The 12,839-nt window shown below is 53.7% G+C and overlaps 4 protein-coding genes across 4 annotated transcripts; 1 reads left to right on the top strand and 3 right to left on the bottom strand.

Moving 5' to 3' along the window:
* Positions 1–382: 382 nt before the first annotated feature.
* Positions 383–3,856, bottom strand: SCY1 (Scy1p; the record flags this gene model as incomplete). Its single annotated transcript, XM_076678815.1, has 10 exons — positions 383–1,132; positions 1,198–1,547; positions 1,618–1,781; positions 1,870–1,943; positions 2,014–2,117; positions 2,190–2,457; positions 2,528–2,904; positions 2,972–3,104; positions 3,179–3,487; positions 3,548–3,856. The coding sequence occupies 10 exons, from the start codon at positions 3,854–3,856 to the stop codon at positions 383–385; spliced, it is 2,838 nt and encodes a 945-aa protein (XP_076534053.1).
* Positions 3,857–4,056: 200 nt separating this feature from the next.
* On the top strand, positions 4,057–5,317 carry PRE6 (proteasome core particle subunit alpha 4; the record flags this gene model as incomplete). Its single annotated transcript, XM_076678814.1, has 6 exons — positions 4,057–4,091; positions 4,169–4,190; positions 4,297–4,465; positions 4,543–4,796; positions 4,874–5,050; positions 5,129–5,317. The coding sequence occupies 6 exons, from the start codon at positions 4,057–4,059 to the stop codon at positions 5,315–5,317; spliced, it is 846 nt and encodes a 281-aa protein (XP_076534052.1).
* Positions 5,318–5,453: 136 nt separating this feature from the next.
* Positions 5,454–6,576, bottom strand: JCM15063_001012 (uncharacterized protein; the record flags this gene model as incomplete). The annotated part of the gene is made up of 5 exons (XM_076678813.1): positions 5,454–5,584; positions 5,656–5,734; positions 5,807–5,922; positions 6,002–6,174; positions 6,275–6,576. The coding sequence occupies 5 exons, from the start codon at positions 6,574–6,576 to the stop codon at positions 5,454–5,456; spliced, it is 801 nt and encodes a 266-aa protein (XP_076534051.1).
* Positions 6,577–7,569: 993 nt separating this feature from the next.
* Positions 7,570–12,595, bottom strand: JCM15063_001011 (uncharacterized protein; the record flags this gene model as incomplete). The annotated part of the gene is made up of 14 exons (XM_076678812.1): positions 7,570–7,986; positions 8,069–8,457; positions 8,533–8,644; positions 8,712–8,768; positions 8,839–8,982; positions 9,050–9,147; positions 9,247–9,381; positions 9,448–9,874; positions 9,991–10,051; positions 10,111–10,180; positions 10,516–10,954; positions 11,026–11,115; positions 11,182–11,960; positions 12,454–12,595. The coding sequence occupies 14 exons, from the start codon at positions 12,593–12,595 to the stop codon at positions 7,570–7,572; spliced, it is 3,360 nt and encodes a 1,119-aa protein (XP_076534050.1).
* Positions 12,596–12,839: the final 244 nt, after the last annotated feature.

The raw sequence follows: 12,839 nt of genomic DNA, 5'->3' as shown, positions 1-12,839 counted from the left end.
CGACGAGCAGAGTAAGAAGGAAGGGAAAACGCGTGCGAAGGCGTGACGAAAAAAAAAGATTGTGTGTTTGGTGAGGAGGGCTCGAGCGATCGGCAATCAAGGTGTGAGCTCCGCGGAGGATTTTTGTAGTCGAGGGTCGAGCGTCAACCCCTTCACCTCGTGTCCGATTGGTCGAGTTGTTAAATATAGAAACTCTAGCGCCATGTTCCATGCGGCGCACGCGATTCGTTATCGGGCTCAAGCGCAAGAAAGATCGTCACCCGATAACAGTATGAGAAAGTCGAGAAAAATCGATCACGCACTCATCACGAGACCCTTGGCCAATAATCTCATCCAGTTGGTTGGGAGTTTGTGATGCTTTGCTGAGGTTGTACGAGAGTTTCTACTTCAAAGGATCCAAATCTTGCCAATCGCCCCAATTCGCATTCGCGTTTCCCCCAGTCGTTCCCAGTCCCGACTTGTTCTTGACCGTTGGCTGCAAAGTCGTGAACGAGGACGAGTACCCAGGTGGGAAGTTCGGTCTTGGAGGAGGTTGAGTCGGGGTGGTAGCTGCAGTGGGTATCGATTGTTGAACCGGGGCAACCACGTTCCATTGAATTGGGGGCGGTGGATGCGAGGGTGGAGGAGTACTAGCAGGTGTAGTAAAGACGGAAGAAGTGGTCGGTTGAAGGGGTGGTAGACCGGACGAGATTGAGAGGGACGAAAGGTTGTAGTTCGGTCCTGCGGATGATGCGGTTGATACAGCTGGAGTAGAAGGGTACGAATGTGATACCTGAGAGGCACGAGGTTGTGGTTGCAAGGGCGCGAAAGACCGAAGTGAGCTACCCTGTTGAGGAGGCGCAGGGCTTTGGGAAGGCGAAGGTACCGGGAACACGGACGAGTTGAAAGATGTCGAAGGGACGGCTCGGGCACCTAGAGATGATCGGGGAAGAGCAGCAGAGGAAGAAGCAGAGGATGATCGAGGGGTAGCAGTAGGGCGTGAAGGCGCGAGCGAAGGCAAATGTCCTGCAGTAGAGGTAGATGCGAAAGCCGGAGTGGAAGTGAAAGGCGGAGAGGACGTCGGTAGTGCTGGTAGTGGCGGCGATGAAAAGACGCCATTGCTTCTGGCTCCGGTAGGCGTTGGGGTCAGCGCCTGATCATGACATGTCAGTCAGCATGGTCTCTCAATGTGCATTGGAAAAAGACAAAAGTATATACAGGTGATTCGTCCGAAAAGATGTCGACTTGTTTGCCCCTCGAGCCCAGTCCGTTTGTCGTGCCATTGCTGGTCCCTCGTACTAGCGCTTCGAAATCGCTCACTCCGGCGACACCGGGATTCACCATCCCCAATCCACTGGTCCCAGCACCGCCGTGCAGACCATTCCGACTCGCTCCGTTGACGCCTGACGATTCTTCTAATCGCTTGAGTTCGGCGAGTCGCTCAAAGTGCTCGGTTTCGACTCGGTTCGAGAGCGATTTGATCACGGTGATGAATTTCGAAAACTGGTCGACATTGAGCAGAGGTCCGATCGACATGGCCCACAATTGTGGCAAGATCAAGGTCGCAACTGCAATCACAGAGATCGATGATTCAGTCGCAGAAGTCCGAAAAAGAAAAGGGTAAAGAATGGTACGCACTCGCTTCGACTTCACACTTTTTGCCCATCTCTTCGTGTACTGCCAAGGTCGCAATCATGACACTAGGTTCTTTCGTCTTGATCTTGCTCAGAAGGGGCACGAGTTTCTCGGTCAATGTGAACTTGTCGAGAATCTTGATCATCGAATGAAAGCAGATCAGGGTACTGTAAATAGAAAGCAAGAGCGACATCGCGTCAATGTGAGAGAGGGGCCATGACAAAGAGCTCGAAACAGCGAGATAGGCGGTTTTACTTGACTTTGACCGAGAGCAGTGTGGTCTTGCTAAACACGGTCGTAATTTTCGGGAACAAGGTTTGCTTGACGGTCTGCAGATCATCCACAGAGCTGCTGTCAGTCAACTATCGAAAGAGGCAGAGAGTCTTCGAAAGGACTGACAGTGTAGTCGAGCGTTTCGCAAAGACCTGGTACCACCTTGAGCGCCTTTTCCAACACAACAGGGTTTTCACTCTCGAGAGCGTGATACACGAGTGGCATGACCTCTGAATAGCGTCCGTCGGGAAACATCAGCTTGAGCCGATTCGTATCAGCCAAATCGAGGGAATCTCGCTTACCTTCTCTGAAGACAACATCGGTACACTTGTCCTTGAACACGGCGAGGTTGTCGAGCAAGCCCACGACAGCTTGAACGGGTTCCTTGACGGTGAATATAGGCTTGAGACTCGGCAGGACGTCCCGCATGAACTCTTGGGATGGCAATTGCGTCGCAATGTAAAGTAACGGGGGCAGGAGGAAAGGAATCAGGTTCGTTTGCACCGTGAGCTCGAGCAAGGTTGGGAGGATTTTGAGCCGGTTGACTTTTGACGAGAACGACGGGAGGACCTTTTCCGAAAGAGAGCGACGTGGTCAGTTCACGAGCGAGACCAGCATACAGGAATGAAGGGGTCCGCACCGTGATGAGCCCTTTCAGGAATGACGTTTGCACTTCTATCGTCTTGGCGTTGAACGAGTCCCGTTCCAAGAACCGGAGCGTGCCGACAAGAACTCCCTGAAAATAGCTACTTTCGAGAAACTGTTTCGCGGTCATGCGCCGGTTTGGATACCGAGTGATGAGCGAGTTGAGAACTTGTTGCGTCTCTGCTGGTAGCTTGCGCCATTGCGACGTGAGGAGGGACAGGGAGGACTCGATGTTGGAGCGAGCGGTCGAGAGTGTGTTGTGGTTTGCAAAGGGTGGACCAGTGCGAAGGTGAATCGAATGCAGGATGCACCCGAGAGAGTAGAGATCGTTTGCTGGGGATGGCGCAGACTCGTCGAGGATGTACTCGGGGGCTGCATACACGTTCGGCGTTCGGCGTGAGCAGTGTCCATTAAAGAGTATTTGCGAAGCGAGGCACACCTATATAGTCGTAGTCGCGTTGGATTGAGCGAGGAAGGGTAGGATCAAACACGGGAAACTCCCATTTCGCGGGGACGCCTTCAGAGTCGTACAAATAAGTCGACAGTCCGAATCCAGACAGTTTCCAATCTCCCTGTTGGGTGAGCGAGTAACCGAGAGCGTCAGTGACTGCCTTGACTCTTTGCCCACGCGAGTGCGGCTACTGACTTTTGCATTGATGATGACGGCTTCGGGCGTCAGGTTCCCGTGAACGAGTTTCGCACTATCGTGCAAGAATTGCAACCCTTTGCCGAGTTGACTCATGCCCTTTTGAACTTCGACCTCGTCGAGCTCGAGCTCTTCCTCTTCGCGGGTACGGGTCCGCCTCGAGGTAGCGGCCGATGCAGAGACGTCGAGCGAATGGCGCAGGGACGACAGGACGGGCTCGGTTGCAAACATGATTGAAGAGCGCGACTCTGATGGAGGTTCTGCCATTTCGAGGATGCATGGATGTCGCAACCGTGAGAGTGAGGAAGCCTGTACGAGAAGACCGTCAGGATCCAGCGGGAGCGAGAACGGTGATTGAGCGTGACTCGCCTCTTTCTTGAGCGTGTCGATGGCATCCTTGAGGCGGTCTCCGTCGCGGTCGCGTGCCGCGTTGGTGCTGCGCCGAGTCGAGAGTGCGCCCCCACCGAGAGCCGAATTCGACACGAGCGCGTGCTTGTCACACTGCCAGATGCTGACCTGCTTCCCGTTCGAGTTGTGTTTCGCTCGTGTGACCTTCCACACGCCGATCGAGAGCGGTGCGACGGCTGGATCGGGCGTGTAGCTGCCTGCGAGTGTCGGCTTTTGTGCCGCTGCGAGCGCGGTCGAGGCAGACGACAGCAGCGAGGTCGCAAACTCCATCGCCCGAGGATTCCTAGAGCACGCTGTCGGGGTCGAAGCGAGCGCGAACGAGTGATCAAGTTGGATGAGCGACGACGACGATGACAACGTCTCGCTCTCGCTCTCTACTCGACTCTGATCGTCGCACTTGACTCCCAACATCTCGAACACCTACTCCAACTCGCGACTGCCTGCCCGTCCGCCTAGTATCTGCCGTTCCAATGTCGCGTTACGACACCGCCTTGACCACCTTTGCGTACGCGTTCTATCGGCTCTCGCTCGTGCAGATGCCCATTCGATCGAGCTGACTTTGTGCGGATGACTCGTTCGCAGCCCTGACGGCCACTTGTTCCAGGCAAGTCGCACTAGTCCCCCCGTCCGGGTTGACCTCATCATCCGATCCGATCCACTTACGCAACCCTCGCGCTCTCCTCTCTCTCAACCTCTCGCTCCTGATACAGGTCGACTATGCCCTCGAGGCAGTCAGGAAAGGAACTTGCGCCGTCGGAGTACGCGGCAAAGACTGCGTCGTCCTCGCCGTCGAGAAGAAGAGTGTCCTCCAACTCCAAGACCCGAGAACCGTTCGCAAGACTGCCTTGCTCGATGACCACATCGTGCTTGGATTCGCAGGTAACTGGCCAACATTGCGGACCTCTTTGCTCGGGATCGTTTTCCCTGATTCCCCACGCTCGCTCGCTTTAACACAGGTCTCACCGCCGATGCGCGCATCTTGATTGACCGTGCGCGTACCGAATGTCAGTCGCACCGACTGACAGTCGAAGATCCCGTTTCGGTCGAGTACATCACGCGTCACATTGCCGGGATTCAACAAAAGTACACCCAGTCGGGAGGAGTGCGACCGTTTGGAATCAGTTGCCTGATCGTCGGATTCGATCACGATGACGAAAAGACTCCGAAACTGTACTTGACCGAACCGAGTGGAATCTTTAGTGCTTGGAAGGTGAGTCTATCTCTTAACACATTGTCTCGCAAACCCGTTCTGACTTTCTACACTCTTCTCCGTTTATCTCTCTTTAGGCAAACGCGATTGGCAGATCTTCGAAAACCGTGCGAGAGTTTCTCGAGAAGAATTGGAAACCTGAACTCTCGAACCAAGAAACGATTCAACTCGCCGTCAAATCTTTGCTCGAAGTCGTGCAAACGGGTGCGAAAAACATTGATCTTGCCGTCATGGAAGGGTTTGGCAAAGTCAGGGTAAGACGAGAAAAAAACTCTTTGAGTATCCTTCACGTTCTGAAAGTGGACTGACACCTGTTTCTTCGGTGTGTGTAGAATCTTACGGCGGACGAACTCACGGCGGTCGTGACCGAGATCGAGAAGGACAAGGAAGCCGAACAGGAACGCAAGAAGAGTCGGTTGGCGGCCGCCGCTGCGAGTCGAGATGCGATGATGACGGGAGAGAGTCAAGACACGGGTGTACCACCGGCAGAGGAAGAAGCTGGAGGTGCAGGTTCAGTGTAGTTGCGCAAGCGTTTTTCGCAACGTTGTTTTTCTCTCCCCATCTTGTCGTCTCTCGTCTCTTTACTCGAATTCCAACCAGCATCAGGAAAACATGGAGAGTACTATTGACAATAGCGATATGTACACGGATACACCATCAGACTCGCATGTCGACAGCCGAGTTGAAGAAGAAAGGTTTCGACCGAACACAACTAGACACTTCGATTGTTGCTCCTGTCGGGTCGATTGCCATTGTCAACCGATACCTCCACCCTTCCTTGCACATTTCTGTTTTACAAATCGGGTGATTCGACTCAGCGCTAGGAGTGTGGGACAGAAGAGAAACGATTGTTACGCACGAGCTTCACAGGCTCCGTTTCTGCACTGCGTCCGCAGAACTCCTTCTTGCGCATAACAGTCAATCTGAGTAGGTCCACACTGCATCTCTTTGCGTAGTTAGTTGAACCTTTTCATTTCGAGAGTCGCAAACAGAACAATTCAAGTTCTCACGGAGTAAGGAGATGAAGAATCTTGACAGATGAAATGGTGACCGTCCCGACTCTTGGCGTCCTCTATCCGTTCGTATCCGATCGGGCAAGATTTGGGTTCGAATCCAGGCAAGAATTCTGTGCGCGTGGTCGAATGAGATCAAGGTCAGTATGCAATTTCCAGATTCATTGACCCTCGCACGAGTGAATACCTCACCGAGACCACAAGTCGCTTGCTTCCGTTTGCGAACCGAGAACGTCATTTCGAAGTCTTCCCCTTTCGCGAGATCATCTGCGTCCTGTCGCAGATCCTCAACGCAAACCGCTCGTCGATCGTTTCCCTCGTTGAACCCATCGCACAAGTTTGATTCCGCATCGGCCAAAGTTCCACTAGATTTTCCAAACCGAACCGTCGAGTAAGCAATAAGTTGCGGATGAGCCAAAAACGAACATTGCGCAAACGATCTCTGGTCGGGTTCGTGCGGCTTACCAAAAACATTTGCGCTTTGAATCAATCCTCGCGAGTTGACTCGAGGGACACCTCGTGATCAACCAATCTCCCGTTTCGGCCTCGTTGTGCCAGTTTGAATCGATCGTTTGGGTCGAAGTCCACGTGCTCGCGAGCTGGGACAGTCTCGCTTGTAATCGAGTCGAGACGGCAACTGCAGCTTCTTGACCGACACCTCCGGCCCAAGTCGTTGGGAGATGACTTGAGAGGACGATCGAGAGGAGGAACGCGACTGATCCGGTTGAAACGGTTCCTACGGGTGTTGGCAAGATGCGGACCTTCATGAAGTATAACCTGGCAGACGGAGGGAGAAGGACGAGGAACAGGCGTAGTAGACAATCACCAAGAGGAAACGCTCGGAAGTCAGGGGTAAAAAGGAGGATGAGGGACGCGGTACGCGATCAAGAAAGGAGGCAACTTTTGAGCTGCTTCGCGTAATGCGCGCTCGTCGCAGTCTTGTTTTTCGTCTCTCGCGTGGATCACGATGCTCCGACTTCACCGCTGCTGTCGATTTGCTACGCTTCCTCTGTAACTCTAGCTCGGGCACGCGACGCGCAAACCAACATTCCTAGAGCCTCGGGTCGGCCGCTAAGGAATGGATTGGAAAATAAGTAAGCTAGTCCGGGCCATATCCACTGTATTCGCAAAAACACGTGAGGCGTGGCCAGGCGAGGACACTTTCCTTGTGTGAGACGAAGGACGAGATGACCCTCATAGCGGATTTAAGTCATTAGGTATATATTTGCTTATTGAGCCTGCCAGACAAGCAACTCGGTTGTATAGTGTAGTGGTCATCACTTTCGGTTTTGATTGGTCTTCAACGACGAAACAACTTCCGGACGACCCCGGTTCGAACCCGGGTACGACCTTCTCTTTTTGCCTTCTCTCGGGCCGCCGTCCGGTACGGCTTGTACATCTTTTTGCACCTATCAGCATTTAGCTTCGTCCGCCGCTGTAATGTGACGGAGCAATCAGCATTGGGAAAGCGCATAGTTTCTGATTCACGTACGGTCTGCGGTAGTTTGATTACTTTATAAGGGCCAGATTACGCTGCTCTTTAACAGTCCTCGATGGTCTAGTGGTTATGATTCGGCTCTCTCACAGCCGCGAGCGGGGTTCGATTCCCCGTCGGGGAAAATGTTCTTTTGCTTTTTTCTGCTCAAGCTCCTCGGCCTCCGTCCCTTTTTGAACGAACCGGTCCGCGAAACATCGCGCGCTCTCGAGTAGGGGAAAAAGGTTTGTAAAAGCGCTTGCGAGAAAGTGACGATTGCAATTGTTCACATTTCTGGATCAGGATCAAATTCGCGCAAGATGAACAATTGTCGATCGAGCCTCATTTCTGCCGTCGCGAGCGCTTCCATCTTCCAATCGAGATCGGCACCTTCTTCCTGATCCCGACGACTCAACAATGCCTGGTTCTCCCGAACGTCCGTACGTTCTCGTTTCTCGACCAACCCTTTCTTCTTGTCGAGTTGTTCGACTCGTTGCGCTTGCACGTTCGCGAGCGCCTTGTAGTGATGCGAGATGAGGGACGTCACCGTACGGTTGAAGTCGACGTACCACAGGTACAGCGTGCGAGACGGAGCGCGATCCGCCGAACGAGGCACTTCTTGCGGTTCGATCAGGCGCGCGTTCGAAAGTCGAGCGAGCACTTCACGAGCTTCCTTGACCGACAAGAACGCCAATCGAGCGACCTGTCCGAAAATGTCCGAGATTTTGCGAGTGAGCAACTATTTCGGGAAGAAGAACACGGTGGAAGAAAAAAAAAACGCGTACATGCTTCTCATCGAGTTTGCCCCGAGCTTCCATGATTCGCCAGCATCGCAATTCCTTGTCTCCCAATTTGTCCCGAATGATCGCTTCGACCGTCGCACGTTTCATCGCTTTACCCAACGCCCCGTAATTGACATGCCATTTCGCGTGTTGTCCATCTCCTTCTTGCTGCAGGAACATCTCGCGCGTCGACATACCCCATTGATCGAGTCCAGCGAGCACCTCGCAGATGTGTAGGATGTACGTGATGGATTTCTTCTTTGCTGGTGGGAACGCTTTGTCGCCCTTGAGCGAATTAGGCGCGAACGCACGAGAGACGTCGAGGTATCGATGCGGTTGTTCTCGTTGGAGCGCGTCGTATGCTCGATTGATTTCGGAAAGCGTCACGGCACCTGTCAATCGGAAACCTCGCTGAGTGAAACCGATAATCTCTGAGAATGAAAGGCTGCAGAGAAAACTCGACTGACGAGAACTGTCGATACTCATTTGGTCCACTTCACGACTGGCAATATCTAGCACGAGACCGAGCACAAGCGCGACGAAAGGGTTGAAGAGGTCGCGAGCGAATTCGGTCAGGAGCTGCCAAGTACACAAGAGGTCAGTGTCGATAACGATCCCTGAAAACCGGCGAGCAGGGACGGCTTACCTGCGCTCTCCATCGAATGTGAAATCGTTCCGGGTTGAGTCGGAAAAACACCTCATCCTGTCAAGCCTCGACCAGGAGTGAGCCACCTTTCTCTTGTTTTCCCCAGGACGAGGTTAGGAAGAAGTACCGGAAGAGGAGGGTCGATCCTCTCAAAAGTCTTGTTCGTGTCGACCTCGTCTTCGTCGTCACTCGAGATGTCTCCCTTTCTCTTCTTCTTTTTCCTCCTTCTAGGCGCGTCATCGTCCGACACATCGGCAGAGACGTCGCCTCCCTGTAGATTTCACCTTGAACGAGTGAGCCTTGTTCGCGTGGGGAGTAACCATAGAGCTGGACGTTACCTTTCCCTTGGCACGCTCTCGTTCTTCGGCAGCCCATTCATGCTGCTTCTCCCTCAAAAGAGTCTTGACTTGAGCGAGATCTTTCGAAGTCGGAATCCCTGGTTTTCGCAAAAAGACACGGATACAAAAAACTGAGTTTCTTTGTTTTTCCGAAACGCAAGGATCATTTCGTTTGGATAAGAACGCAACGCGCGTACCTTTGATCGTCATTCTCAATTCTTCCTCCCATTTGATCTCGAGCGAACTTGGCGAGAGTTGCGATCCGGGAGTGACGCAGGAGATAAAGTTTTCGGCAAACGCTCTGCGTACCAACTTCTCGGCTACTTCTTGCGCTGAACTCTCAAACAAGTGTGTGAGTTGAGAGAAACTAGCGAGTCGGGATCGGGAAACCACATTACCTTGCTCATCCGAAGTAATCCTCGCTCGCTTCTTGCCCTTCTTGTCCTCCCCGAAATCCGAGAACGAATCGTTCGACGTTTGATCCTCGAGGATCCTCCGTTTGACCACTTCGAACAAGTCCTCTTTGCGCAGCATGCCCTCCTCCCACAAGATTTTGACCACCGCAGCGAGTTCAGAACCGTGCTCCCACTCGTGTCCCATTTCGACGTACATACCCCCTCGAAGCCTACGTTCTACCGCATCGTGATTCATCTCGTACAATTCGGTCAAGCGTCCATTGAGAGCTTCCGTCTCAGAGTGGTACAGGAGCGAGTGAATCGACAAGATCAAGAGTGAAGTGTGTACGATCGTTGGAGTGAGAGTCGTGAGTCGAACGAGTTGTGGGAATGATAATGACCCTCGTGACAGTAGGATCGAAGCAACCTCCTGTGTTTGAGAGATCGGAAAACAGAACGAGATGAGTGAACCTGCCGCACACCTTTTTGCCTTCACGTCTCGACGCAAAGACAGTAGAGGTAGGACCAAGATGAGGGAGCACTTACGCCAACTGCGCTACCAAACTGCTGGTACACGAGGTGCTCGAGCAACCTCGTGCGTTCCAAACTAGACATACTTCCAGATCCTCGGGCGTCTCTGGGCGGCTATCGGAGACGACCTCGAACGCTGTAGGTCCGCAGACGAGTGCCGAGATTGAATCGGTTGGCCGAGGCGGGTTGGCCGAGGCGAGAGTGCCTGGTACCAAGGGGTTTGATGATCAAACGAAAGATTCTGTCTCAACCTTGATCAGATCCTCTCCCGCTCGTCGTCTCGGGAAAGACAATGTTTGGCTGGCATTTCTCTCGCAATCGAGTTGCACAGCAGTTTCTCAAGGGTCAGGAGAGTGATTTCTCCGCGAGTTCAGCGTTGTGCATGATTTTCATAAGGTTGCAATGCTATAAAAACGTGAAGTACAACTCGATTTGGACGGCGTTGGCTGTGGCTTACGACCTTGACTCGTGTTCAACTATTCAAACCGGCGTCAGTCCACAAGCCTTTTCCTAAGAAGAGGAGAAAAAGAAACAACTGACCTTCAACCCATTTCGAAACTCCTCCGTTCCAACCTTGGAACTTGCCATCGGTCCATTCGAGACTCGGGAAACCTTTACCATCGACGTCTAACCGTCCTCCTCCGAGGTAACTCCTCCTGAGTGCATCTTCACTCGCTCTCCATTCCGCCATTCTCAAACTACTTCCGAACCCTTCCCCAAGTTTGACCTGACCCGAGTACGTGCCAATGACGAACGTCGGGTGTGCCGAGAGGCGTCCAGATTCTTTGAGCAGTTTGTGAGAGAGTGGAGGCAACGCAGCCGCTTGCAACTGCAACGACAGGATGCGAGTCGGGTTTTGGAATTTGAGCAAAGGCAAGATCGTCGACGACGCGGCTTGGGACGGCAAGTTTGTCGAAGTCGGCGGCACGAGACGCGAAAGGAAGTGGGCGTGCACAAACGATCGCGCCGCAGTGAAACCCTAGAGAGAAAAGAAGAAACCGCGCAAAGGATGAGCACAATATGCGCTGGGCAATGTGATCTCGGACTCACGTGAAGCTGATACACGAGTCCGATGATGGCGCGCGAGACGGAAGCGAGCGCATCTTCGTACAGGACCGCATCCCTTGTAGGCTCGATAGGCTAACAGAGAAAACCAATTGATAAGTTACCCAAAGTAAAACAAAGAAAGCGAGTGGAGTAGCGTACCTTTCGGTTCCATCGCACGAGTCCAGATCCTGCTGCACCTTCCTTCGCTCCCACTTCGTCTCCAAGTTTGCGCGCACCACCTCGACCTCCGACGAGGTGTCCGTACGCACGTTCCTTCCTCGAGACCTTGCCCTCGTCCTCTCTGCCGATCAACGCCTTCTCGAGTCGACTCGGTCCCACTCCCCAGGCTTTCGCGACCTGCGCGAGCGTTTTCGGTCCAGCGTACAGGGTCAATGCGGCTTTCGTCACGCGCGTCGGGAGGTTCGGGAACGACGACAGGAGGAGTTCGGTCGCGAGCGTGCCGAGGAGCGAGTTGCCAATCTGCGCGAGGGTCGCGTTCGAAGCGTGTACTGGGGTCGTCGAGGGCGAATCGGGCAGGATCGCGTCGTGGAAATTCGTGTAGGTGCGGTGATGGTTCGAAGTCGGGAGCGCGTCGATGCCAGACCAGAACGATTCGTGGATCAGACATTGTTCGACAAGGGGCAAGTAGTTCACGAGGTCGGGGCATTCGGAGGAAGAGATGCGAGCGGCGAACGCCGAGAGGGCTGAGAGCGGAGGTGGTGCCGTGTAAGCGTAGAGGAGCGAGAGCTCTTCGGACGACATAGGTGGCGGCACGTAGTCGTCAACCGCAGCCGACTCTCCTGCGCTGTTTGATTCGGCGCTGTCCTCGACGGCAGCTGCACGAGGTCGCACAACCTCATCGGGGATGGCCGGGCGGGGAGTGATAATAGTCTGACTCGAGGATGCAGCGGCCGGAGTCGAAGACGAGAACGTTCGTGCTGTTACAGACAGGCAGATCCGAGGTCAGTACGTGTGTGCAAGGACATTGCTCGACAGGTTGAATGGTCGATCGAAAGTGTAGCCTCGCTCAACGGCTTAAAAGTCGATTGGCAATTGCAACCCGGAGGCGACCGAGCCAATGACTTGGCCAACTGTGGCACGATTGATAGAACGGCAGCGATCGGCGAGCCGGGATTGATGTGTCCTCTGCTCACGCGAGTTGCACCTGCGAATCCGAGGCGACATCGCGCGACTGCGGCTTGCCTCGTATCGCGAGACCCTGCCACCCGAGACTAGCAGCCTTTCTCCATCGAGCTCCGGGGTTCCCCTGGCCAACCGCGCGTGCAAGCGGGTGAACGCGAACAGGAGGTTTCCGTGCGAAAGTCGCAGATCAAGATGCGTCCATCCCTGAGCCCTCCCTTTCCTGCTCCTCAAACACAGCATAGAGATAATATCCCAGAATGGTACATGTAGCTTGATATTGTGACTCACCTTGTTCTGCGATTCGTCGAGGAGCCGAAGTGATGAGTCTCGCACAATTTCTGGTTTGGCTTTTCACGGCCGTCCTGCATGCAGTGCCAGTCGAAGCGCGCTGGAGGATGCTCGAGGGCAACTGCGAGACTGGTCGAGACATGGCCGGGGACGCGAGCGAAAGAGTCGACCGAGAGGACGGCGCGAACAATCTTCGATGGGAATATCGACCCCGACTTTCTGCCATCTCACCATCTCGTGTCGTGAACCCCCCTTTCTCGAAGCTCTACACATGCAGCTCGACTACTCTTCGAGCTAGAACATACAGCCGTTCAAGCACAACTCTCCGAGAACGAAAGAGACTGAATGAAAACGTTCCCTGCAAAAGACAATTTTCCCTTCTATAG

Source organism: Sporobolomyces koalae (assembly GCF_050403365.1).
Source record: "Sporobolomyces koalae JCM15063 DNA, S_koalae_JCM15063T_v1_ctg17, whole genome shotgun sequence".
NCBI lineage: Eukaryota > Fungi > Basidiomycota > Microbotryomycetes > Sporidiobolales > Sporidiobolaceae > Sporobolomyces > Sporobolomyces koalae.
This window is presented reverse-complemented; position numbering and strand designations above follow the sequence as displayed.